General features: G+C 39.8%; 2 protein-coding genes across 6 annotated transcripts in view; both read right to left on the bottom strand.

Moving 5' to 3' along the window:
• Positions 1-8,771, bottom strand: part of ABAT (4-aminobutyrate aminotransferase) — a 62,763-nt gene extending 53,992 nt beyond the window's left edge. Inside the window, exon 1 of one of the 4 annotated variants that reach the window (XM_075767969.1) lies at positions 8,713-8,771. The gene's annotated coding sequence lies outside the window, so the exon portion shown is untranslated. Of the gene's footprint in view, positions 1-5,353; positions 5,434-5,777; positions 5,906-8,712 lie in introns of those variants that run through there. The other 3 variants (XM_075767966.1, XM_075767970.1, XM_075767971.1) reach the window with 3 other exon arrangements.
• A 4,485-nt stretch (positions 8,772-13,256) lies between these two features.
• METTL22 (methyltransferase 22, Kin17 lysine) lies at positions 13,257-27,177 on the bottom strand. Of its 2 annotated transcripts, none has more exons than XM_075767972.1 (12): positions 27,096-27,177; positions 26,127-26,171; positions 25,235-25,585; positions 22,290-22,640; positions 21,865-21,905; positions 21,638-21,797; positions 21,224-21,295; positions 20,597-20,650; positions 19,277-19,357; positions 18,058-18,160; positions 17,079-17,247; positions 13,257-15,536 (listed from the first exon to the last, which is right to left on the bottom strand). In XM_075767972.1, the coding sequence occupies exons 3-12, from the start codon at positions 25,455-25,457 to the stop codon at positions 15,495-15,497; spliced, it is 1,296 nt and encodes a 431-aa protein (XP_075624087.1). In that variant the 5' UTR covers positions 25,458-25,585; positions 26,127-26,171; positions 27,096-27,177; the 3' UTR covers positions 13,257-15,494. The 2 variants fall into 2 exon arrangements, with proteins under 2 accessions (XP_075624087.1, XP_075624089.1); XM_075767974.1 differs by having other exon boundaries at positions 21,638-21,782; positions 27,096-27,176.

Below are 27,177 nucleotides of genomic sequence, written 5' to 3'. Positions count from 1 at the left end.
AAGGAAAATCTAGCGCTCATGACACGCGGACAGCAGAAGAGATGAAAGGAAACGCAAGAAATGATGTAAATGCGCTGATCCTGACACCCAGGATCCATACTCACAAACATCGCTGATACAGCTGTGAAAGTGGCACTGTCAGTGAGGAAAGGAGAGCAGACTTTGACACGGGATCCAAATCTCTCAGCTGACTCAGCAAAAAGTATCATAAGGGAGTAAGCACAAAATATGAATGCGCTATAAACCAAAGGAAGCATGTGAGGTTTCTTCCACAACAGCAGTCTTCTCCGGTGGCTAGGGAACACCATTCCGCTCGGGAAGACCACATCTTAGTGATGGACTCCCAGTACCATCACCCTTGTGCAGAGGCTCCCAGCAGCTGCCCACTCCTGCCCAGCTGGGATGGGTAAGGGCATGTTCTTGTACCCCAAACAGGCCAAGGCTAAACTGGATACTACTAGTGTATTTTAGCAGATGCCAGGTAAGAATTGCTCAAAGAGTGATTACTCGGTCTCTTTGCTGTTATCCAGCCAATTTTCTGCCTCAGATATAACTAGGAATGTATTTAAAATAAAATAAAAAGTACTTGAACTATGCCAGGTTTCAAACTCCAGGAATTTCAAGGGCATTGCTAAATAATTCCTAAGTAAAATAGTATTATAAATGCGTACAATAAAGCAACATATTTTCACTTGTAAAATTAAAACTGAACTTTACTTGGGGGTGGCAAGGAAAATTCCATCTGGAATAAGGAATATTTTTAACTGTTCAAGAGAAGGAAAGCTGGAGACAGGTTTAGAAGTTGTTTTACTGTCAGAATTACAGCTGTACAGCTAAACCAGTAGTTTGGCACTTCATCTTGTCACCCAGAATATACTTGAAACATAACTGACTTTACACGAAACTTTCATCAAGCTGCATTACTCTAAACTGCCCCCAGAAACACCATCAGAATTAGATTTTAATTTTTAAACTACTGAGTTTCACAAGAGTCACAAGAAGATAAACACTTCTTAGATATCTCTGCTCCCTGCCAATGCTGAGATGTATTTTAGTGAAATCATAAAATCTAAATGGGAAACTCACCAAGTCTGAAGCTTTATTGCCTTTAAAGTGCCTTATACCTTGCCATAGAAAGAGTTATATAGTACACTGCCTTTCAGCCAAAGTAAGAGTTTGATACAGTACAATATAAACACTCATCTACACGAATGCTTTTTTCCTGCATTAAAACTGAGAGAGATTGACTAAAATAATTGCAGTAGACAATATTAAGGGGAATCACTTAAGTTTGAATAACTAAGCTCACATTCCCAGCCCTTTTCTTCAAGCTGGCAGCATTCACTTACTAAAGGCAGTACTTTTAGTTGAGTGGTTTTAGTGCTTTCTCATATCAACCAGCACAGTGCAGCTTTGTAATTTTTTAAAAAGTAAGTTCATCACTAGGGCAGACCTGTGTCCTTGACACTGCAGGTGTCAAGCTTTCAGAAGTACAGCTTCAGAAGAGACTGCAATATACCTTCTCAATGGCATCTAGTGAGATCAGCTGCTAGCTGGTGCAGTAAAATAACTAAATGACTATCCAGCCAGAGCTAGAACATGTATTCATTTCCTCAACAGAATTTAGAACTGTAGAAGCTGTCACACACAAAACCCCTCCAAATCCACAAACTAGGACAGAAGAACATAAACTTCATGCTGCAAGAAGTGGGATTTTTTTTCCACTGTTTCCAAATGTTCTCTCTGCTGCAAATAGACATACCTCGCCTGGACAGCAAGAGACAACCTTCTTACATATAATCAAGAACTGCAACACATAATCAAGGTTCCTACTTGATTCTTCTGCTGAATTTCTAGTATCTGTCTAACTGAGAGAAGGAAAATGAACAGTAAAATATTTTGCAAAAGGAAAGACAATCAATCTAATAGAAGGACATAGTACAGAACCCTACTCCCACAAAGCAGAAAAGAGTCTGAAAGCCACAGAAACAGTTTAGGACAATATTCTCTGTTTTATACACTTTGCATGCTTTGGAAAACCCCCAGAATACTGTTATTTTTGCACAAACACCATATGGCTAAGAAAATACCACTTTCTCTGTTTTCCTGGCCCTTAGCCGTCATTTCAGGAAACAGGACTGTGATCTGATTGAAAAAATCACAAAATTCAGAAACAAAGAGGGAAAAGAAATGTATGGCTTTCAGTCCACAGAGCAGTGGCTGGTAGAATTACCTACTTTAAGTTGGTAGCAGCTCTGACCCCCTAAGGCAACCTCACCTGTTCATCAAGAAAAGAAATCTGAAAGCAGATCAATTTGGAACAAGAATAAGGTGTTTTCAGCCTCCTGAAAGATAAATCTGTTACATATGTTTTAAAGCATATCCATCCTTCCATAGGTGATAGGCCCACATTAATAATTATCTGTGTAGTGTATTCATGGCCTTTAAGCCGCAGTGCTCCTGACGTGTCATTTTTGCATTACTTACCTATACTTTCACAGCTTCCTACACGTCAGTACTGGCTGCTCTCCTGCTCTTCTATCGCTTACTCTTTCAAATGAGGTAAAATACCTCACCATTTGATTCAGACTTATCATTATGCCTGAAAAACTCTTAAGAGCTTATAAAGAACTGTAAAAGAAGAGTAGGCACTATTGGAAAAGCCTGCTTGAACAAAAATGGTGCACACAGATTGACAATTTGCAACACACAAGAAGGAATCAAATGGTCTTTCAAAACAGTAAAGAGGAGAAATGTCTCTGCAAAGGCAAGAACAAAGGAGATTCATCCAAGTTCAGAGAGTCACCACTTGATTAAAAGTTTCTGGTATACAGCCAATACAGTAAGATCTTTAAGATACAACAGGATTGTATCTTAACAACAAGCATATAACACTGAATGCTATACTGTTCCTACAGTACATACATGTACCACTGCTAAACCAGCCCTTTTTTCTGAGATATTTTCACAAGCTGTTTCCATTTGGATAAGAAAGGAAGGGAATCTTAATTTGTACTTTAAACAGCTAAAATTTTTAAAAAGTTTTTCTGGAATGGACTCTCAATCCTAGAAGTCATAAAATAGAACTGGGAAGCCAAGAACCAGATCAAATTTGTCTTAGACCAGCCATGACATCTTCCTAATTCTGTGAACCCTGACATTATAATCACTGAAAGTATGAAGTTAAGCAGTAGGAGAGGTATATGTTATGAGGCAACTTGAGCTACTTTAATTCAGGCCCAGTGATGAGAGCACAAACCAGGAGGAATACCCTGCAGCCACAGTTACACCTCCAAGGGCAGGAATCATCCCTGTCAGCACACCCGGCAGGGCTGAGATCTGTGCAGTTGTACCTAAGCACACAGGCAGCTATTGCTAGACTGCAGACAAATATAGCTGTGGGGTATACAAGGCGTTGTACAAACTGCCCTGAAGCTTCCCTGTTAAGCACTATACAAACCAGACAGGGCAAGGGGAGCCACCTGGAGAACTGTACGTTGCTAGCAGGTGCAGCAAGAACTGGTTTGGATGTATATACACATGGCCTGTGAGCATCTTAATTCCTCTCTGCTTCTGAAAGAATCCAGATCAGGACATTTTCCTTTTCCAATGACAGCGCAGCTGCCAGCAGGACACCTACTGATTTGCTTGCTGTTTATTTGCATGCTGTGCTCGTTTAGTGCCTCCTGGGCATAAATATCCAATTTTATCCACTTATTTCAGTTTACTTTGCATCTGAATGTACAAGACACCTCACTGTACAGTATGCCTCTAAGCCTGTTATTCCTCAGAAGACTAAAGGGCTGAGCTTTGGAGGAATCAGTTCTTTCTCCATTATCTGGGGACATCTGCATCACAGTCTTTTACACTCCAGATTGTCCAATAGGTACAACACAGCGTAATGGCAGAACACTGGATGACTGCAGGCACAGAAGACCTGAACAGCAATCCTGAGTTCAAAAGGCTACCCAGCAGGTTACTTGCAATAACAGCTTTCTTTCTCTGTATCTATCCTGGTTTCCCCACCTGTACAGTCAATCCAGTGATGCTTATCTCACTTATGAAGTGCTTTAAACACTAAGGATGAGAAACACTATGACATCCAGACATTAACCTTCTTCTCATATGCTGTGCTTCCAAACTGTGTGATATGATCAAGAATTTTAATCACTGACCTCAAAGTCTGCATACGTAACTCCAGTCAGAGGAGATAAACTGACCCCAGACACAATTTGTCCAACTCTTACACTACTCAAGTACACAGAAAGACCAACTGCAATAAAAAAACCCCACACTGCAACAAGAGCTGCAAAAAATCTCCTCAATTTATAATACAATAATCAGACCATAATAGGATTCAATAGGTAATTTCCTCACTGTAGAGCTTCCAGAAGGTAACACTACTAGTACCCTCCTTTAACACCAGTTAGCTTTCATCCTTTACTGAATTCCTTGCCTCAAATTACAGGAGCAAAGACTCAAGAGCCCACACCCATGAGCTATGCCTTTGAACTGCAGGGCAAAATCCAATTTTTCTAAGCCTGAACTTTCATTGCTGATTACAAAATTTCTTGGAAATCTCCCACAATAGCTCAGTTTCTTTGCATATCGCTCCCTTCACCATATTTTATAAACAGAGAAGGAGAATCACAGAAGCAAAAGCCAAGCTAGGCAAAGCTCTAGCTAAACAGCCACACGCTACTTTAAAGCACAAATGAAGGTAAGGGAAGTGAAGCCAGGGAGGTCTCAAGGCAAAGTCTGAGGTAGTGGCTTGGGTTTTGCATCACAAGCATTAGCTGGAGAATAGGAAACTGAAAAGACTTGGTGAATCTCAGCTGGAAGTGCAGTGGTAGGCCTCCATAAGCACCGTTACTGAAGATTTCCACTCAGCTGGCTGCAACATATTAAGAAGGGGAGAGCTATATGCAAAGCCAATCGTGTTTTCCCCACAGTACGTGTATATTTTCTCACGGGTTTTGTGCTCTCATGTTCCCTTCTTTTCCCCTTTCCTTTCTGCAGGTCTGTGTCAGGGTGCACCTGCTTGTCGGACACGAGCCCTATAGAGACACGGCACCTGCAAGGGGCACAGAGCGTTACACACACTGCCTCCTTATGCGGCCAGACTCACAGATAACAACAAATCCTCCTGTTCAGGATGGTCCCCCGCATCCATCGGGAACGACTGCTGGCTGCACCCTGCCTCGCACTTGTGGGGTACAGAACCACGCTCATGTCTGACAAAAAAAGGACTCCCCGAGGATGTCAACGCCCCGAAAACAGACAGGAACACGAACACCCTCCCCTTCCCCCCTCCCGCGACACCCAACACCTCTGCCGCTCAGCCCACACGTACGCGCTAGCCCAGCGGGAGACGAGGGGAAAGGGGCCACGGCCCGATCCCCCAGGAAGCCCCAGCGCCACCCCACTCGCTGCAGGGGTGCCCGCAGGGTGGGGACAGCGATGGAAGGACGCCGGGCAGCCTCTCGCCACGGGAAGCGCATCAGAGAAGGGGCGGGCGAGGGCAGCCTAGCGACGTGGGGCTCCCTCGGCGAGCAGGGGGCACAGCCGCGGGGATGGACGCGGCGAGAGAGGGGTGCCACCGGGCTAGGACGGCCCGGCAGCCTGCGGGCTCCTAGCCCAGCAGGGCCGATGGGGAGTTCCGCCCGCAGGGCAGGAGCGGGTCTCCGCGACGGGAGCGCCGGCGGGCGCTCACGCAGGCCCCCCACCCCGAGCGGCCAGCGTGCCGGTCGCCGGCCCCGCGCGGTTCCGGGGCTCACCGGGAGGTGCGGGGCTGCGTCTCCTCCGGCCGCCGCCGCTCCGTGGCACCGGGCTGAGCTTAGCAGGCGCCGCCGCAGGCCCCCGCGCTGCCTGCCTGCGCCTCTCTGCCCGGCTCCGCGCGCCGCAGCCAATCCGCGCCGCCGCCCGTAGCCCCGCGCGGCCAATGGGGACGCGCGGCTCGGGCTCGGCCCCGGCGGCGCGGGGAGGCGGTGGGCAGCGCGGGGCGGGGCCAGCCCAGCGCCACGGCCCGGCGGGTGGGGAGGCGCCGGGGCAGCGTCCCCGGTCCATGTCCCGCGGGGCCCGCCGCGACCGAGGTGGGGACGAACAGCATCTGTGAAGGGCTAAGGACAGGAGGCACGGGGACGCCCGTCTTCCCCCGAGAATGGTTTATTGCGGAAGCCTTGCTGACGGACTGAACGCATCGCTACAGAGGGGCCTGACTCGGAACTGCTGTCACAGCACGCTCTGTTAGAGCGGAGGTCACCCACAGTGGCTACCTGTCACATCTGGCAGAGGAAACAAGGAAGAGAAACCAAAATCCCGTTGCTGGCACTAGCAGCTAATTTCCTCTTGCAAAAGGAGCTGCCAGCCCTCCTCTTGGACTGCTCAGCTTCATTCAGCTCAGCAGGCCGTTATGTGCCTGACAGACGGGCAGGGGAGCCTGTTTGCTAATTGTGATGGGAATCCGGGTCTGCGCTACTACAGCTTCACAAAAACCTACTCTCCTTTCATTAATTACTAATATTTACCTGCAGCCACTTGGGACATACTTAAATTAGCAAACACAACAACAGGGAAAGTCATTTGGGCTTTTAACTCTGATTAGAAATTCAAATTAAACCTGGTATTGATGTCAAACCCCAAATCTAAAATCCAAGTCTTCAGTAATATTTAAGCCTGACCTACAGCAAACACGTATTTCTTGTAGACAGTAGTGGATTGAAGCAGCTAGATGTGACGTTCGTGGCAGTGACATGCAGATGGCACACAAATCCTCCTACCCAACACCACGCGTGTCCCTACCACTGAAACAGTGCAGAATTCAGATGAGATTAAGTCAGCAGCAGAGCTGATGCATCAGTAGGTTTATAGCCAGGACTCAATCCTCTCTGAAAACATCAGCAATCAACTCTCTCTATAGTGTGGGAGTGGGACAGCTCACTAATATTAACCTTTCACAATAGCTTCTCTATAAGCAATAATGACCCCTTCTTCTGTCACTGCTTAGTTCATCTACAGCAATGTGGTATTTGCAGACACAAAACTACCCTTGAAACTCCCACCCAGTAATAAATATTATTATGTGTGTCCTCCACAACAGAAGCTATTGCAAGCATGTTGAATCCTGCCTTGGCTCTCATCTCACAGAATTCTAGGTCCCACTCACGTCTTGGTTTTCTTCAAAACCTAAGACCTGGGTAGCAAAAGGCCAACAGAAGCCTCTGAAATGTACGCCTCCCCCCTTCTCCTGTGAGCCTTCTCAGATGAGTATGATTCTGCTTTGAGAGGAAAATAGAGCAATTTATTTTCCAAGTAACTTATTTTCTTTATAGTTGGTGCTAGTGTATTATTTTCATTGCCTGATCAGCTCAAGTCCTAGGAGTATAAACATAAAACAAAACTCCTATTCTTTCAGAATCATTATTAGTTATAAGAAACCAGAGAGAACAAAATCCATCAAATAAAGAGAATTTTTATAGAGTACAATTTGCTGTCACTACCCTGTAAGGCTCTGGTAACAAGTGAATGTTGCAAACACCCGTCTTGACATGGGCAAGGATGGGCTGATTACGAAGGAGTGTTGACCAAGAACGGTACCTGCGGAGGACAATGTCTCGTGAGCCAACTCCCCTACTCCTGAGACATGCAGACAAAGACCATCTGTCTTCTGAGCATGCATGCCTGTGAAGGATTGTCACTCGGTCAACCCCAAGGAGGGGGGGACAGTGAGACCTCCAAGACCATTAAGGAGGCTGGGAGCAGAGGATGGCCTGTTATCGAAAACTGTTTAGCATAGTAATTTCTGCCTGTGGCCTCTGCTGTACTAGACTGGAAAAGCACCCTTTACAAGATGCCCCACTGCATCTGAGGGATGGAAAAGGACCATGGGAAACCTGGCAGGTCAATTACATAGGACCTTTAAGAAATCAGAAGGGAAACAATATGTGCTTGTTAGGGCAGAAGTAATAACCGGGACTTGTTCAGCAGTAGCACAGGTGACCAGGGAAAATACAGTGGAAAAGGGTTAAAGTTCTGGTTTAGCTTTTTACCCAAACCTAAATTGATTCAGACAATGGCAGCCATTTTACTGCTGGGGTGGTCCAGGAGTGGGTGAAAACTAAGGAAACCAAGCTAACAGGATAGCAGAAAGAACAAATGGACTCCTAAAACATATCCTGAGGCCTCATGACCCTGGGTGGTCCGCAAGACCTCCACAACCCACTCATTTCTAGAACATTGCTGAACATTCCTGAGCATACACTGCGCTTGCTCAGTGACAATAGACCCCTGTCTATGGGGCGGGCACGTTGGGTTATAAAGGAGAAACATAAGTTTTCGGCACGCGCCTGCCACCTGAGGACTGCCACTACAAGCAGAAAACACTGCTGGATCCAAAGGTGGTGGTATCTTTTCTCTTTTCCTCCCTTTTTTTTTCTCTCTTTCTTTCCCTCTTTGTCTCTAACTTAATTTTCAGCACATTAGGGTAATATCATTACAAGTTCTGCCAAGCCATTATCTTTCATAGTTCCACTGAGTTTTAAGTAAATTTGTGATTTCTTTGGACCTCTAGAGTAATTGTCATTACTCCTGATTACCGCGCAGAGAATTAAAAAGTTAATCTCACCCTTACCCACTGAGTGGGACGGGACATACCCCTATTACAAAAGGAAATCCATCATACAAAGGAAGCAGGAGCTTAGAGAACACACTCACCTTGCTGAAGAAGCTAGGGATGTTCCTTCACGTCTCCTCTTCCTGACACCACTGGGACTGGCTTAGGCAAGCAATCTGTAAACACACGCATATATGTAGATATTATGTTACTTCATCTGAGTGCTGGTACTGTTAAAAGAAATTCCATATGCCATCTGCTGGAAGAAACCTTCTCTGAGACAACATGCTGTACCAACGCATCTGACTGCACTCTGCTCGCAGCCTAAAGAGGCAGTATTTTTCAAGATGAACCTTTAGCCTGTTAATGCACCAACGTTGAGCACAGCCATGCAGGACACACAGAAACTTGGGGTCAGGATGAGTGAAACAAAAGCAGAATGAAGTCTGTAAGAAAATACAAGCCTTTGAACCTATGTCATGTGCCAAAGCTCTGACAACCTAGCAGCAAGAAGTAGCTCATTTTCAAATCCTACTACTTGACTTGAACCTCCAAAGACTTTTTGTCTCCTTCCATTGCTTTCTTTTAGCTACGCACATCACACACTGTGCTTACCTGGTCAGGCTGGTGTAACACTCTAGGTAACAGTCAGCATGTTAATCAATAATTTATACTCTCTCCTATGAAAAACACTACATAATCTTCTCTTTAGAGGGTAGAGGAAAGTGAAGAAGGGACAGGATTTGTATCTAGACACAGGAGAATCTGAAAAGAAACAGCTTCTTTCCAGCAGCTGTGGCAGATCCCATTCAAGACTAGAACCTGATTGGTTTTGGTTAATGATAATTAGTTTCCCTCCAACAGTGTTTTCAAGTAAATGAAAACAAGTTTCAGAATGCAGGAATAAATGAACAATGATTACTTACTCTCTAACTCTGTTCCTTCCCTATTTTCTATTTCTTGTCACATGGATCTTAACAAAATCTTCAGTCCCTAACCTTTGGGATTAATCTACAGGAAAGCTCTTTTCTGCCAACTGCATTTTTCAGGTTATGAACACCATAATCACACCCAGGAGATGAACTGCATTTTAAAAACATGTTGCTAAGCATTAAGTGAATAATTCCCAATTTACTTTCAGATTGAAAAATCTCTATAAGTTTATGAGGCAGGCAGCTGTCCTTGACATTTCACACCAAGCAGATACACAGGATTTCAGCATCCACTTTTCAGAAGCAGTCTTTAGTCTTCTGTACCCAACACTCGGCACCAGCAACCGCCTTTAAAATCAACGGCAGCATTTGGCCTTAACGCTCCTGGTAATCTGCAGGTAATCATGGTCTCAGGCACATGATTGATAAATCAGCTTGCTAAAATGCCATGCACTGCCACGTGTGTTGAAAGTACAGTTTCATATAACCCCGAAGCAGACCCAACTATCTATCCACTGCCATCAAAATAATTGGTCTGTTCTCGCTTTATAACCCCAGCAACAAAACTCTACTGATGGCCTTGTATTGGATCACAGGAGTCAGTTAGACCAGATCTCATTGATCCAATGGAGAAATATGCTTGCAATTAGATTTCCTTGGAATCAAAAGAAATCTGACTCAGATTGCAAAATTGCTATAACCAGCACTACAGAAGGGGAAAATATACAACTAGAATATAATAGCGCACAGAGGGTTGAAAGCAGGACTGCTTCTACAGCAGCTACCTATTTTTTTATCATAATAAAACATAATGCAAAATGATATCCTTCATCCAGAGCCCACAGAGAGAAAAATATATTATATATGCTTCAGTGATCATGGTTCAGATGGACAGACTGTGATTCAGCTACTGCACAGTAACCCATGAACTTGACTTAGACTCTTAGGGCTCTTCAAAGATGGGCAGCCAAAACTCCACGCACATAAAAAAGGCTGCTTCTGAAAACACATTGCTCAATGCAAGAAATACGGCAACTGCGTAGATGTGATAAAACTGAGGATCTGCTTCCTCATTTTGTCTGCAAGAATCTACCCTTTTATTTCTCCATCACCATTGTAATTTGCATCTTCATCTTTTGACAGGCCAGTACTTCTACATAAAAGGACATTAAAGGGAAAAAAAAAACCCATCATGATCAAGCTTACTCGTATGCATCATCTAGACATTCGGGCTCCTGAATTTCCCCTATTACTTTCCAGGAGACCCCCACTTACTTCCTAAGAACTAACTCCTACCTCCCATTACTTTCTTGGAGCTTCCTGTGCTGCTTCCTGACAATCCCCACAATGCCATGTAGGACTGCACCTCCCGACAATTCCTGGCTTTCCAGGAAAGCTCCAACACTACTTTCTAGGATTTCCTTCAGTTTCGTAGGAATCCCCCTTGCCCCTCTAAATCCCTCTGGATTTCCAGAAATTCTTTGTGCTGCTTTTTAGGACCACTATGGATCGCTGCCCCCACCCCTGCCATTTTCAGGGAATCTCATTTTCTATCCAGGATTTCTCGGTGGGGTTTTTTTTTGGTAATTAATATGATTTGCTTGTATAGCACCAGGAGAAGTAAAATAATCTTCTTTGCTATTTTTCCCTTTATGCTATTGAAGGCCTCTAGCAAGATGTGGGTCTGCTTCAGAAACAGTGTAATAAATGTTCATAAAATCATATGATACTGCAAGGTCATTGGTAAAGTGCATTTAAGTCTTTACAAAATTGACTCTAGTCACTTTTATTGTTGTGAAATAATCAATTTCATAATTTACTTTAAGCACACTGTGCTGTCCCACTAGACATAGGCAAGTATTATACTGGTTCCTTAACAAAAGATGCTGGAGTCCATTGGCTTACTGATCTTGACATGAAAGACTACATGAAAGAGATTTCATGTAGAAATCTCAAACACACAAAATTATTTCTTCAAGTTCCAAAATGTCCACCAGAATGAAAAAAAAACAAACCAACCAAACAAAAAATGCCTAGAAATGCAACCACAAAGCCCTTAATTCTCTGGTGAAAACAAAAAAGAACTGAAGCTAGTGGTGTACATAGAAGTTCATGAAAACAGTCAAGTCAATGACTAGAAAATCTCACGAGACTGATGCTATAAAACGTTGAGATCCAATTTAAGTCCTGATCTTCTAATGAACGAGAAGTCCCTACCACACACACAAAATTATGTCTACTTCTTCCTATAATGTTTCCTGAAAATCCAAAACTGCTGGAGGCAGTCTCCTAAAGCTACTGTTAAAAAGTAGGTAATTAAACATTACTTTTTTTCCCAAGATTATTTCCATGGTAACTTCATCTCTAATACATCCATCTGCAAGTCTAGGTGAGAAATGCAGAACTACATAGTCAACCTAAACTGTTACTCCAAAATACAATATTGTTAAAACAGAAAGGAACGGGGTGTTTAACAAACTGTAAAATGTTTTGACTCAAAGTGTTGTACAGCAGATGGAGCTACAAGTATGGTCTATGAATAGCCACCTACACATGAGAACACACAGAGATAATAAATATACATAATGTATCCACCAAGACATTATCTTAAACAATTTTTCTTTCTACTGCAAAATGACAGACAGAAGTTCACTTCTGTGAACAAAAGCTCACAACAAAGCAGTTCTCCAAGTTTCGCATCAAAAAGATTGAAAAGAAAGAAATGTAAATCAGCTTGCAATGCTTATTCAAATGTCACACAAAAGTTCAAGTTCTTTTGACCAGTATCTACAATTACATCATTCATGTTCCTCTTAAGAGAAGGTAAAAGCAGGACAGGGATGCCTGCCATCTTCATTTGAAGGGAGTGAGAAAGAACATGTGTTATTTCACCATCCACCAGTGACAAAAGTAAAAATCTGTTTGTTTCAAACAAGATTCCTCCTGGAAGACCACGTGTCCATCCATTACCACGCTTCCCAAGAAGTGACACTCCTCTATCAGAAAAAAGTGCACTGCAAGAGTTCCACACGTTCCTCTCCACCTCCTCTGCTCTTCTCTCCCCCCAAAACGACCCATCTGGCTGACCAACTGAACTATGCCAACCAGATCCAGAAGCGCTCCCAAGTGCAGAATGACTTTATTTAGCAGAGGAGAAAGTCCGCTTACCAAATGAAATCTTTCCAACCTCAGCTTCACAGCACAGTAGAAACATTAATAAATTTTAGATTAAGCACCTACCTTCTCTTCCTTCCCCTTCACAGAAATGAAGGACTTGCAGGAATGGGCAACATTGACCTGGAACATTTACTAATTTTCCTTTTTTCACTATTAGCTATGAGGTGATCAAAAAGAAGTATATGATAGGTCAGCAGAGTTCTTAAGGGTTTTACTGTGAAATATGCAAACTCTTTCAGAGTAGCTCACAAGTCCAAGACCATACACAACCTGATATTGAATCACTTGACTTTTCCATAAGTTGCATGGATTGAAAGCCTCATGCAATTTATACCGGACAGTTGTATACATACTAACATCTTCTCCCTCTCACAATCACATTTTCTCTCCTTTCCATCTGGCTAAAAATCACGGCGAATTGTGTCTGACACAGAGCAAAAAAACAAGTATAAGACAGGACTGAAAAAAAAAAAATCTAAGATCACATTACCTGTGACAAGTTTTCAAAATTTAGATACATCACCACAGGAACATACTATTTTTTAAATCATACTTTATTAGGAAAAAAGCCTTCTTGATTACATAAACACAGATAATGTGCTAAGGGCATTATCATTTTAGGCACTAACTTGATTTCCAATCATAATCTGTATGCTCAAGACTAAACAATTCCCCACTTTTAATCATCTGAATAAACAAGGAACTGGTAAAGGTGTAAATTTGCATGATGAGTTCAGAAAACAACTACCACGTACGACACATTTAAAGTATGATTAAAGTCAAAATTGAGAAGGTGGCATCCATACTTAATATCCTTAAGTAGCAGCGAACAATTATCTGGCAAGACAGGCTATATTATCTCTCATTAACACCGCAAAGCTAATGCATTGTGAGACTCTTGTGATTCTTGTGTTCTCAGAATTGTTGCATATTTTTGACTATTCCTTATCATCAGTGAAAAGGGTCATATCCAAATTTGCAATTTGGCCTTTAGATCTCAGTCACTGAACCCTCAAAGCTGTTGTTTCCCTTCAATAGAAAGGTTAACTTTGTTTCTTTAGGACGAAATTCTACTTCAGCTTGCTTCCCAAGCAGCCATGATGATTGTATTTACTCAACCAAAGATACAAGTATAAAAATCTTTTTCAGATGTTAATTTAAGCCAGCAGTGGAAAAATGGCCGAATTACACATTTAAAAGATCTATGGAATCCCTCTACCCAGATAAGTTTCTGTTGATAATCCCAAAGACCTTCAGAAGTCCTGCACAAGTAAAAATCTTCTGTAACTGCATATGCTATTTCACATCAGTTCAAATTAATTTCTTGCTACAGCCTTCAAAAAATTACTACTTAAATAAGCAGCTACATTCAAAACCAGTTGTTTTCAGTTAATCCAGCAAAGTTAATAACATTACAAAATGAACAAGAAGTACACTAGTTTGAGAATCTTTGGATTAAAATATAATTTTATATCTTTGAAGTTCAAATGAGGGTTCTGAGAGAGAAGTTCTGTATTAATCTAGGCAGATATATGCTAACAATGTAATTTTTACTTTGACTACACTCAGAGGAAAAATGCATCATCACCTAATAACCTTTCATCTCATTAAAGAATATGAAAAAAAAAAAGTCTTTACACACATAAGCAGGTTATGAAATAACTGACCTAAAACAACTGAACTCAACCAAATGTAAAACAGATTTTCAAGAAGTCAACCAAATGCTTCTAATGTAACGTATGCACAATCCCACGAGTCACAGGCCAGAATAGCTTCATCACCGACACTCTCATAATGCTAAAGAATTCAGCAGGCACAAGAACCTCCGTGACAGTGTACATATGGCAAGTAATATAAACATAACAGTACACATAAAATTTATAAGAAGTACAAATAGATTTTTGTTGTCATTAACAACACAGGAGATATTTGATCAATATCTTGTACTTTAATCCAAGGGCTAAGATACCGAAGGCTCAATTTGTATGGGCAAGACATTCTTGATCACCTCCTTCTCCCCAGCCTCGCACATATACCTTGAGGCTGGAATTCCAAACATTCAAAGAGCAGTAGCATATCACTTCACATGGTACCTTCCCACCTTCAACCTGGCAAGGACAGAATAGCCTAAAATTCCAGCAGGACAATATAGCTCCAAGACCTCTGTAGAGTATTTTTAGAGGCCCAAAACACATCTTGTCTCCTTTCAGTTCAGCCTAAACCTAGGAGTAGCCCTAAACTTGAATGATTTAGTAGAACAAACTGAAAATTAAGGACTAAGTTTCATAAAAAGATTGCTTAAAGAAAAGTCCGTGAAAGACAAACAAGTCTTGACCAGAACACTGTTTAACAAATGTCCATAAATACAAATAATGTGGAACTGGGATAAGATCAAGAACAGTATCCGTGTTCAGAAAACTAAAAAGGAAAATGCATGACATCTGCAAATCAGCCACATGGAAAAGGTTAAATACGTCTTTGTCAGACTGTAAAACCTAAGTCATCAATCACAAAGAACAAGTCACTGCGTCACTGCCACTGTTGGGCATCCAGCACATACTCTGAAGATCAACATTAAACAGTTTCATAGAAGAAACATCAAAGAAACCAAGTTCTAAGTGCCAAAACCAAAACTTACTGAAGTAAAACAAATATGCATAGCAGTACTTTCTGAGAACACAGTTCTACCAGGATAATATTTTCTTGGGATGAAAATTCTTTTTTAATAAACCATCAAAAAAGCCTTTATCCTTAGATAAAGATCTTCTATTTTCTCATGTCCCTGTCAGCTGTTCAGCAATGATCTTCCATAATTCCTGTAGGAGTGGGAAAAAATACATACAGGTATTTTCTCAGATCAGTAGGTTGCAATTATGAAAAGTTCAACCTGCCCACTTGAAGGCAAGTTTTAAAACACACTCCACCTATAGATAGTATCCATCTGTGGATGGATACTAAATCCATCTATGTAATCTCCTAGAACAACTGCCAAATTATCTTTGCGACAGAATAATATAACTGATTTCTCCATTCTTGTAGCATGATTTTTTAAATAAATAAATAGTATTACTCAAATAATTTGTTTAAAAATTATTTCACTGGTCTGCATGACCTTTGGCAGTATTTTCACTGATAATCTTGCTCTTTTTCTTAGCCTGTGTTGACAAACATTTTCAATAATGATAGTAAAACCACAACTGTAAAAATACTCCATTTACTGAGGAATCAAAGTCTCACAAATGCATATCGTATACAAACACACACTCCCTTCTCAATCTGTTGGACAATGAAGATGAAAACCAAACCACTTTATTTCTGTAGAATAAATTAGTATACGTTTTGTCTGTGATACGAAAGGTTATTAAGCAGACTATCACATATTCTTCATCATGACATTGTTATTATGGCAGTATGCTTCATGGTAAATAAAACCCAGACATTTTAAAAAAGCATATATTTCAAAGACCAGCAGCCTTCTGCAAAAAGGCTAGGGAATGAGTTTACACATTTAGGTTTAATCCAGGTTACATTTATATACTTGTAAAACTTGTTTTAAAGTTTTGCATGCACATTTTATGCCTGAAGGTATAAGCATTAAGTAAAATAAATCAATCTCACGAACTAACTGTGGCCCCTGTAACCTTACTATGCATATATACTGCAGAAGACATAGCAATAGTATGTTGACTACAGGAACATCATTTCTGGGTAACAGATTCGCAATCCAGTACAAGACTTGCAAGTTCCCTAAAAAGATGTGTTAGATTGTATTGGTCTAGAAGCTAGCAAGCTATTAGCTACCCTGCATAATATTCGTAAGAGCAGACAATTGGGGGAAAAAAAAAAAATAGAGAAAGGGAACCATAAGTGCTTGGGAGGTGATTAGATAACCACAAATATTATATTTGACATGATTCTGAAAAAAACAAAAGTTTACAGCTAATCAATTTCTTTATAGATATGAGAACATTATTTCCTGAACCCTGAACTGGGAAAGAAATTATTAAAACTATGAAAATAAAGCTCTTCTACAAGCAAATAAATGAGAAGAGATACTGGTCCCATTTTCTAATTAATTGCAAAAAATTGTACTTTACAAAGTAATGGAGATTGCACTCATTTCCTCAAAGGCTGAGAAACAATCTAAGCCACTGTATTGCTGGTGATAGAAAAGGTATGTTATGTCAATCTAGTATAGATTATGTAAGCACAAACAAGAGTAACAAAAAGCTAAATTAAAATAAACAAAAAGGTAATGTTTATTCTCCTGTTCTTACTTCATGTTAAGTGAACAGATGAAAACTAATTTGAGATTATTAGCCCAAAACATTACATTTATTTTAATGAATGTCACTTACCAATTGCTCAATTCGTTCATAAACAAGAAACTGGCAGAAATCGAGCTTGATGGGCTCCACAGTATATTTCATTTTTCTATCTTGGAGGTTCTCCAAATCATTTAGAGTACTTCTAAAATGACTGTAGGCTTCACATGTAACATCCATATGTCTTAAAGTGAAGTTCAGCCTGGCAAGAAAATATTATAACTTAAACCATCTCTCCTATACTGGCATATTAAATAGCTATGTAACTTTGCTCAGCTAATGGAAAATGTGGGTCTTTCAGAGTAATTAACTAACTTCGATAGCCAAAGCTAAGTAACCCCTCTGTTATTCCTGAAAAGCGGACAAGACTCATGTTAGCATCAATACACAATAACTCTTGGACAAATCTTTCCATTGATTTTAAGGCACTTTGCCGCATCAGAATCATTGGCTTGGCTTCCTGGACAAACACTTGGCAACAAATCATATGAATAGCTATTGCTTATGTATCTCCAGAGATTTAAGCAAAGCCTATTTAAATATTAGTTTATGAATGGACTGCAACACATGACTACTTAAAAACATTCAATGATTCCTTGAAGGAAAATACAAGAGAAATTGTTATAGAGGTACTCAAGCTGGGAAGCATAGACCCTAATTCTAAGCCACTTCATTCCACTCTATGACCCAAAAACATATAGCAAATGTTGTCAGGCATTATAGAATACATCAGTCTAGCCACCTATTTATCCTTATTTGCACAGAGGTTATCTGATGCAAAACAAAGGTAGGACAACAAAAGCCAAACTCTTGTGGAAGTCAAATTCTGAACTGATAAAAATTAAGCACATACAAAAACAAATGCTTGTCCTAAGCATATACTGCAGTCTGTGATCAACTAATACAATGAAAATCAGAAGCTGACCTTCAATCAAATCAGATGTTTCTTCCAAATAAAGAAAGCACATGAAGTTTTTAGTGCTTTTTATTTTAAGTTCTTGGTAATACTTACCTCTTTTCTAATGCTAGGTAAACTGTGCAAGAATTTCTCAAGTTGTGTGTGATTCTATACAGCGTTCTAAACAAGGCATCTGTCAGATCATCATCATAGAACACTACAAAAAAAAGATTAGGAGCATAAAAATACATGCGTTTAAGTGTATATTTACTTAAGTCTCAGGTATTAAACAACAGGCCTTAGTTTGATCATTTTAATCAAACAAGTCACTATTTTAACTAAAACCCAAAGTACATTTTTAATGGCAACAACTGACTCTGTAATAGTATCCACTGCTGCTATTTAGGTAAGGCTTTCTTGAAGATTTCTCTCATATCAATGGGAATCATTTCTGTCAGACAACTTACAAAACTTTAACAAGATTTTTCTCAGCCTGGGAATATCTTACTGCTAAGCTAAAAAAAAAAGACAGGATATCACAATGTATAGGGCCTCATTTCTTACAAAAATACAAAAAACCCAGTAACTAATATACCATTATATTATTATATTTTATATATATTATTATATATACATATTATTATTATATATTATATATAATTATATATAATATATATAATTATATAATATATATAATTATATATTTTTTATATATATTATTATCTCCTCGGAAAGCAGTCTTGCAACACCTTTCAATATCGTAACTAAACCTAACGCTCCTTTATTTATATATCAAAACAACAATGGATTTCCTATACAGATAAGATAGCCTGTCATTTTTCAGTCTTCCACTTAAGCAAGAAAAAGAGCAGAAAAATAAAAAAGACAGAGATATCCAAAGGCATAGAATCTATGGGCAAGTGCAGCATCTGAAACTGTTTTTCACATTACAGAATGTATTAGTCGAGCCACCTGTTTATGATTATTTGCATAGAGGTTATCTGATGCAAGACAAAGGTAGGATAAAACTCTTCTTAAAGTCAAATTCATCACTTGTGATTACGTTGAGTAATTTATTTAGTCACAAATAACTGGCACACCAAAGGAAAGAAAAAGCTAGTAGTTTTCAACATCTGTTCTCCTATTGCTAATTCAGAATGTAAATACAATTGTTAAAAAAAAAAAATACAGGCAGAAACACTTAAGGCAGAGCTTTGACAAATTAGGTAAGGATCTGACCTATTAGATTTTACAAGTAAACTAGGTATGTTTAAATGATTACTCATAATGCTCAAGTGTTTGATACAAAAGCTTATTGTTCATATTTTCCTACCATCAGCTGCCATTATCACAGTACAGTGGTCATGCAAATCAGCAATCTCTTCTTCAGACCAGCTGTAAGGAGCTTCAGGATCTGTAACAAAGAATATGGTTTTGGTGTACATGACTGAATGTCTCAAATGATTGACAGCTGGAAAAAAGAAACTTCTTAACTCCTGTGTCCATCTGCTACTCCATAAAAGGAGCACCCCACTGAAGGCAAATCAAAACCTCCCTCTAATCATTCTCTGAAGTTCCCTGCAGTCCTGTGCTTTCTCTGCGTTATGTCAAATCCTCCCAAGGCTGACTGACAAGTAAGTTTTCTTTTACTTCAGAATTTACAACCAATTACTACTCTGTAAAGAGATCAACAGATTTAAATAATTAAAATAAATACCCCTTTAAATAAAAAAAAAATCCATCTTCATATAAGTTTTGATTAAGCCTCCTAATTCATCGTGCTTTTTAAAATTTAGACTTTGTTAAAATATAGAAGCTTTCTCTGAAAGTCTAAAAAACACAAAGCCTTTTCAACTGGCAGTATCAAATATTTTCATTAACCAGAATTTTTTGGGTGTCCAAGAGAGGCTTTTGAATGTGTAAAGGATGCCTCCACTTGCTTAAATAGTTGTTCTGTTTTTCAGAAGCATTACCTCAAATCCAACTGATGATATAACAAGCTATAAAGTAGGCTTCATATAACCTAGGGCTACAGTTTTGTGTTGACCTTGCAATCACTAGAAAGAAAGTTCTAGTGATCTGCTTTACTATCATTAATTGCACTTTAAATGTTACTCAAGTTAGGTGCCTTTATTTTGCTAAAAGCAGCAGAACACATTCCCTTGGCAAATATTTAAAATATAACACATTCGCCACTACGTTTGAAAGAAGGATTTATACATCTTCAAATCATCACCTACCCTCCCCACCACCTTTTATAGTTTTGTATTCATGCAGTCATAAACCACACAATACCACATCATCAAAATCTGGATTACAGTAACTCAAATCCATGTCATTGTGCCTGGATTCCATTATCACCCCATAACAGACCTCTGGTTTGCACCTCTGGATTTCGACCTAAGTAAAGGACAACCACCACTTGGCTATTCTCAACCTATCAGTAAACCCTTACTCACTCACATGGCAGTGATGCACCCAAAGACAATTGTGTACTTTCAACTATTTTTCCAGAGGCATAAGTGCTGGAGGACTTACTTCATAAACAACAGAATAAGCTTTTCTTGATGGCTCTAAAGGAAAAAAAAAACCAATCCAACCAACAAAACAAAACACCAAACCCTATCTGAAAGGGCCCATTATAACCACGTACCAGTGCAGAATTCGTCTTTCAGCCAGTCCAGTTCTTTTACTTTAACTTCCCCTCCTGTGGGTGAAGAAAGATCACATCAGTCACAAATGGCCTCTGTACTGAAACAAGTGATGAAAATTTATTATGAGGACATATGAAACAAGAAAAGTTGAACATCAAGTCATTTACAGTACAAAACCAGTTAACCACTCACAAGAGATCAGGATGAACTTCAGGGTCAGAAAGACAACCTAATGTTCTCTTTTATATGTCTCACCTGCAAAATACTTCTCTCTTCCAGAGTTCTGTCTCTGTCATTTACACTCTGTTTATGTCACCTTGGCACCTGAATATCTGTGATCCTCCCAAGTACCTCAGTGAAACTAACATAATGACTATAGGAACTACAGCTTGTCTTAGATGATGACAGAATAAAGAGTAAGTATTTTGCTCTTCTCAGAAGGAAGCTGTCTCATTACTGACCACATATAGGTATCTCGCATCTTTGTTTTTTAATTAGTCACTTTTAACCAAGACGAAAAATTAAATTTACTTGTGAATATACCAGGTAGTGAATGACTGTGCTGTTTAATCCCAAAGTGGTTCATATATAGGCAATTGCACAAACACTGACTGTATAGCACTTACCTCCTGGATCCATCAGGTGTTTGTTTAATGCAACATTTTGCTCACACATGGCCAGAAGATCTTCACCAACATCTGGAAAAAAGTGATAATGATATTCAAAATAAGAATATTTTGCATGGGCCATGCATGCCTCTGACCTCTCAGCCTAATACTGTAAGTTTCTCCCAAGCTGACAAGATTAAGAAAAATTCAAAGCAACTCTATGCACTGATGACTGCTTCCCTGGTATCCTTCTTAGTAGTACTGCTTCTTCAATCTGTTGAGAAAGTTCTTGTTGTTTTTCAATAAACCACTTTATACATGTAAATAAAAAGGTATTACATAAAACTGAACAGATAAGGATGAAAATGCCAGGATGAAAGCACTGCTTCGTGATGTTTCATGAAAATATTTAACTGAAAATAACTGCCTTACCTGTGCAGTAAACTCTCTTGGCAGCTGTTCCCATGATAATGCTTGTAATTCCAGTGCCACCTCCAAGCTCTAGCACCGAGCAACACCTGAACGTGTCCCGTTTAAACAGAATGTAATCAGCAAGAAGAAAGGCTGCACGCCAGACCTGTGGATAGAAGCACTTAAAACTGCGTAAATTCTGAAGCACAATCCATGAACAGCAAGATACTACAAGGCAGAATACATACTTGTTTACCGACATCCTCTAAGGGGGTCGCCATAGTATGTTCTGTGAAAATGAAAGCAGAGCAAAACAATTACCTCAAAATGTTGTTCAAATCAAGTTCCATAGTGGCAAATTTGAAAATCAAGTGATGCTTCCCTTTCAAATATAGAACTAAACACTCTTTACTCTATATAATAATGCTAAATAATGCTGAAAACCCCACTTTAACTAAGGAGCACCAAGTTTCCCATGATATACTAATACCCAAATCACTTCTGGGGAAAAATGGTAAATTTTTAAAATATTTACAATATCACAGTATTGTTTGTTTTATTATCTCCTTTCATTTAACAACTGCTGTTCCACTTCTAAAGAAAATATATTTTTCTTTTGTTTTACATAAACATATTTATTCCATTTCTCCTTGACTGTAAGCCTACTATTTACCTATTTTAACAACATCACTGCAAGTACATTCTTGTTCTTCATCTTCAAAACCATCTTCTTTCCCTTTCATCAGAATTACAGGATACACTCTATCCCTCAAAAGATCCTCCGCTTCTAAATCAGAGGCACTTTGAGGTCTTCTGACTACTTCCAAGTCTCCATCGTTGTCTAGCAGAGCTTCTAGTCCTTCACTATTTAATTCTCTTTCTTTTTTTAGATTATTCCTGTCCTTGTCACACAGTTCATCTGCACTTCTGTACTGGTGTTCTCTTTCTGTTGTAGCTTCTCTCACATGTTTCTCAGATGCTGAATCTTCTGTGTTCCAAAGGAGTTTGAAATACGACAGAAATACTGTAAGAACGTGGAGGGAGGGAAAAAGTTAAACATCGCATAAGAACAGAATCTATATGCAACTTCCACAAGCATAAAATTTGGGTATGCAATTCACGTATTAAAAATCTAGAGGATAAAAAATTATACAGATAACTTGAAATACAGTTCAATTTGCACCGAAGAAATATTTCTGTTACTAAGTTCTGTCAGGAGAAATAAATGAAGCACCTTCACAGTCTACTGGCTGACTCGGCATCTACGCAGTCAGAACTTACACTTTCACCTGATTTAGCAACGCTTATTTTAATAATTGACAGAAGGTATGGTTTCTTACATCCTCCAAAAGATTGTCTGTTGAGACAAGCTCAAACCAAATCGAAAAAGAATTAATACAAGTTTGAATTTGTTTCTTTTGGTTAAGATTTAATTCCTATCTTAGAAGAAACAAATATGTTCTAGTAAAAAGCAAGCAGAATTTTTTTTACTGTTTTAAAAGTCTTTAGGAATTCAAGCAACTTCAAGCCTTGAAACCAGCTTAGTAAGAGTATGAGAGAGCAGACATAAGCTCACAGGAGACAGCTTGCCAAAGATGGACATGCTTGACACTTGGGGGTGTTTTTTTGTTTTGTTTTGTTTTTTTAATCTGTAAAGAGATTAAATGAATAAGGCCATCATTCTCAAAAAAACAATTAAAAATCTTTTGCAAACATGATCCAGTGACTTCAGCATCTAGTAAAAATTTTAAGTTATCCAAACATGGACCTGGCAATTTTAATTATAGGAATCTGAATTGTCTGAATACAACATATGAGGAAGAACAAACATTTGTTCTTCCATCTACAGTCGATCTCAGCTCTGCAGCACTGCTTAGGCACTGTGCTTGAGTGAACGGGCCAGGCATGGAACACAGAACCATGGAATTTGATTCACCTACTCTGGTACAAAATCAGTGTTTGTAGACATTTTAGGCAGTAATGGTACACTACCATTATTCTAAAATCACACACAATGTGTTGAGACTTGAGAAAAAAATAGCTAAGAATATGACTAGTGAAAAAAGGTCACTACCAGCAGAATTCTAAGAAGAATGTCTTAATTATGTTCATTCACACCAAAAGGGAAGACAGAAAGTGCTTGCCACCATTGCTTTCAACAATTTCACAATTTATGAAGTCCTACTCCAGTTTCTTTAGCAAGACATTAAAAGCTGGCCTACTGTAACCTGAGAGAACTTCCTCTCCAGAGAGACTATTTTCAGCTAGATCTAATAAAATCTTTGCCTATCCCAGCATGAAAAAAATTTTAAGTAATCTACTGTTTGCATGACAACCAGATTAAACTGATTTGAATGTTTAACAAATTAGAGGATGCCATCAATGAATGAAATGCTTTTGCTCTCCAAGTCCATTTTGATCCTCTACATGTTCAAAAGGTGTAAGGTAAAACTGACCCAAAGCAGCAGAGACTAAATCCCCGTGAGATTCCCTAAAAAGCCAGCAGTGACGGTGGTAGATTGTTGTCATATTAGCTAGAGTAAAAGCTGTCATACTACAATCCAATTCTTGTCTTAATAAATAAAGGAATTTCCCAGACCAAGTACATTCAGATTAAGTAGCACATGCTGTCATTTCATTCTGATGAAAGGTTCTTTGTATCAAGCAAAATCACAGCAAACAAATGTCCAACAGCATGAAGACACGCCACAGCATTAATTACCTGTTTTTGACCTGATCAGGGTCAAAATTATTATCCACTTCTTTGTCAAGTCTATTTTTATCATTTTTTACATTGTCATATTCTAGAACAGCTGCAGAAATTATTCTTTTTATGTCAAACTGGGTTTGAAAAAACAATTAACACTTCTGTCACAGCAGGAGCAGTACTTTTCTACAGAACATTTTACCAGTAGCTTCAAGGTCAGTTTCCTTGACAACTTTATAGAAACCTACAAGCTGGCAATCAGTCAGAGGCATTTGCCAATTCATTTCCACTACAGCCTTGGCTCTTGAAATGATGTACATCAGTCAAAACCACCACTATTCTGAGCTTTCTTCTTGCCAATTTTTTTTAAAACCAACCAACCAACCAAAACTAAAAACAAATAAAGCTTTTAGGCTCCTCTGGAATAGACAGTAAATCATCACATACAGCTTTTATAAAAATTCATAAATTAATTACTGATAATTTTTATTTTAAACTTAAGTTACACTATTTAAAACCCCTGACTTCTCATATTTTGTTTGTATGGAAGAAACATCCCAACTTTTTAACATGATTCCCAAAGTGCTATATTGAGATTATAGGTAAACGAACAAACAAATAAATAAAATTAAACGTGCAAGCAAGGTAATTTGGTTACTACTTCTCAGAAAGTAATTTTTCTTTTTTAAGATAGGCTGTCTAAAAATTCTACATTAATAGTTTTCATTTCTGAAGTTAATTTCATGAGGAGAATCCAGCTAGCCCTCCTCATAAAGACTGAGTAGGATGTGATTCTGCTTCTTACTGGAATAAAATATGTAATGAATAATATCAACCATTCAAAGGATTCAGACACTACAAAGATATGAGTACACTTAAAATACAGCTCCATCAGTCTAAACATACATTACCTGGTTGTCCAACTGTGTTCAATCGTACCATGAGATGCCTTTTGCTTGGACAGTGTAAATGAACATCAGAAAGTACAGTGTCACTTTTAAATGTGGGGTTATCCATCTCCTTCTCTGTTACATCTACCATGATGTGCTGGTGAGAGGAACATCTACAGTACCCAAATTGTCCCCTATGAAGTGCTGTCACAAAGTGATTTGATACTCTTCTATTAACAGGCATCAAGTAAAAGTTTTGATCAGCAAGATAACCTCATGACATAGTTTCTGAGAAGACCTCTAGCAAGATGTGATCATGCAAGCTCCACCATGCTCCAATAAGACAGCAAGTTGCACATCAGGGTATTTAACCTAAAATCAAACACAGACAGCTTTCGGTGATATCCTGACACTGTTTGAACATTACTCCAGCAATATTTTAGAAAATAAAAATCAGATTACACTGTGCAATAAAGCTGCAATGCTCCAATGCTTTTACAATGCTCCCAAGAATCATCAAATACATAATTGCTAATAGCTCATTGGCAGACACTGTATATTTTAGGAAGAGCTACTAATTAAAAACAACCCCCTCTGAAAAAAACCAGATGTTACCATGAACAGACAAGCCTTACAATGGTAAGCCAAGGTCTTCAAAGGAACATAAAGCCTTGTGTGCGCAGCTTCACCATTTTAAGGAATCTTGTTCTTCACAGGAATCTCTGAATTTTCTCAGAAACAGACATGATTACCAAATGTATTATCACGGGTTACTCCCCCAAATTTTGTAAAAGGAGTATCTGCTCTTCCTGGAGAAAATTCAGCTCCTTTTATATGCCTCCATTAATTGGGCAGTTAATGCCTCCTGTCTTTGGTGCTCTTTACTCTTCCCCAGAAAAAAAAATAAAAACACCTGAAATCATCCTCATTACCTAATGTCCAAGGCTGAATTGCCTCTCTGTTGTAAGGCACAAACAAATGAATTACTTCTTATGAACAAAAAGATAAAGAGGACATTTATTTCCCTACGCTCTACAAAATTTGACATTTTGTGAAGGGTATGTGAAACACTGATGAACCATAGATCTGAAAACAAAATTTATGTCTTTAAAAACTGAGATTACAAGCTTAGATCACACACATGCACACCCACAAATCATAAAGCATTATATGAATGATTTAGTTTAAAAAGACACCCAGGTCTTACCAGCTATGAGCACCCCAATACTCCTTATGTAGAAATTGTTGATGCCATTTCCTATGTTGGCATTAACATCTTGGAAGATTAAGCTAAATTAATTATCTGCTTGTACTTGCACAAAATCATAAATATATAGGCTTAAAATGCTTAAAGTTATACAAGCAGCATTCATAAGTTCAGTTATGAAGCTCTAGTAACTTTTGCAAAACCTAATCCAGCCTCCAAAGGTGCCCTTTGCCAGCAGAAACCTGTGCACAAGCTACATCCGACCTTGACGCAAACCAACAAAGCGCAGTTTCTCCACCATCGGCGGAGGAGACAAGCCAAGGCAGCGCTATCAGAGAAACGCTGGGCTCCGTTTCGCGGTCAGGGCAGAGCCCAAAGCCTCGAGTCTCGGCATGCCCGGCGCAGCGCCCGCAGCCAAAGCCGCCTCTCCCCGAGGAGCCACCGCCTCCTGCTCGGGTATCGCCAGCGCAGCCCGTAGGCAGTCCCCGAGCCGTGCCAACACCGGCAGGTTTCCTCCCCGGGGCCGACCGCAGCCCCTCAGCCGCTCCAGGCGGGGCGGCTGTGCCGGAGCGGTTCCGCAGGCGAGGGATGGCTGCGGGAAGTACGCGGGCACGAAAGCACCGAGGCGAGCGCGTCCTCTCGGCGGAGCGACCCCGCCTCTCCCACGGCCCCCACCTGCCACCACAGGGCGCCTCCCGCCGCCATTGCGGAGGCGACGGCTCCTTCCGGCGCGCAGCTGACGCCGCCCCGGCGCTCT

The sequence above is a fragment of the Balearica regulorum genome, chromosome 15 (assembly GCF_011004875.1).
Source record: "Balearica regulorum gibbericeps isolate bBalReg1 chromosome 15, bBalReg1.pri, whole genome shotgun sequence".
Lineage (NCBI taxonomy): Eukaryota > Metazoa > Chordata > Aves > Gruiformes > Gruidae > Balearica > Balearica regulorum.
The sequence above is the reverse complement of the archived record's forward strand: the minus strand, read 5'-3'. Positions and strand labels throughout refer to the sequence as shown.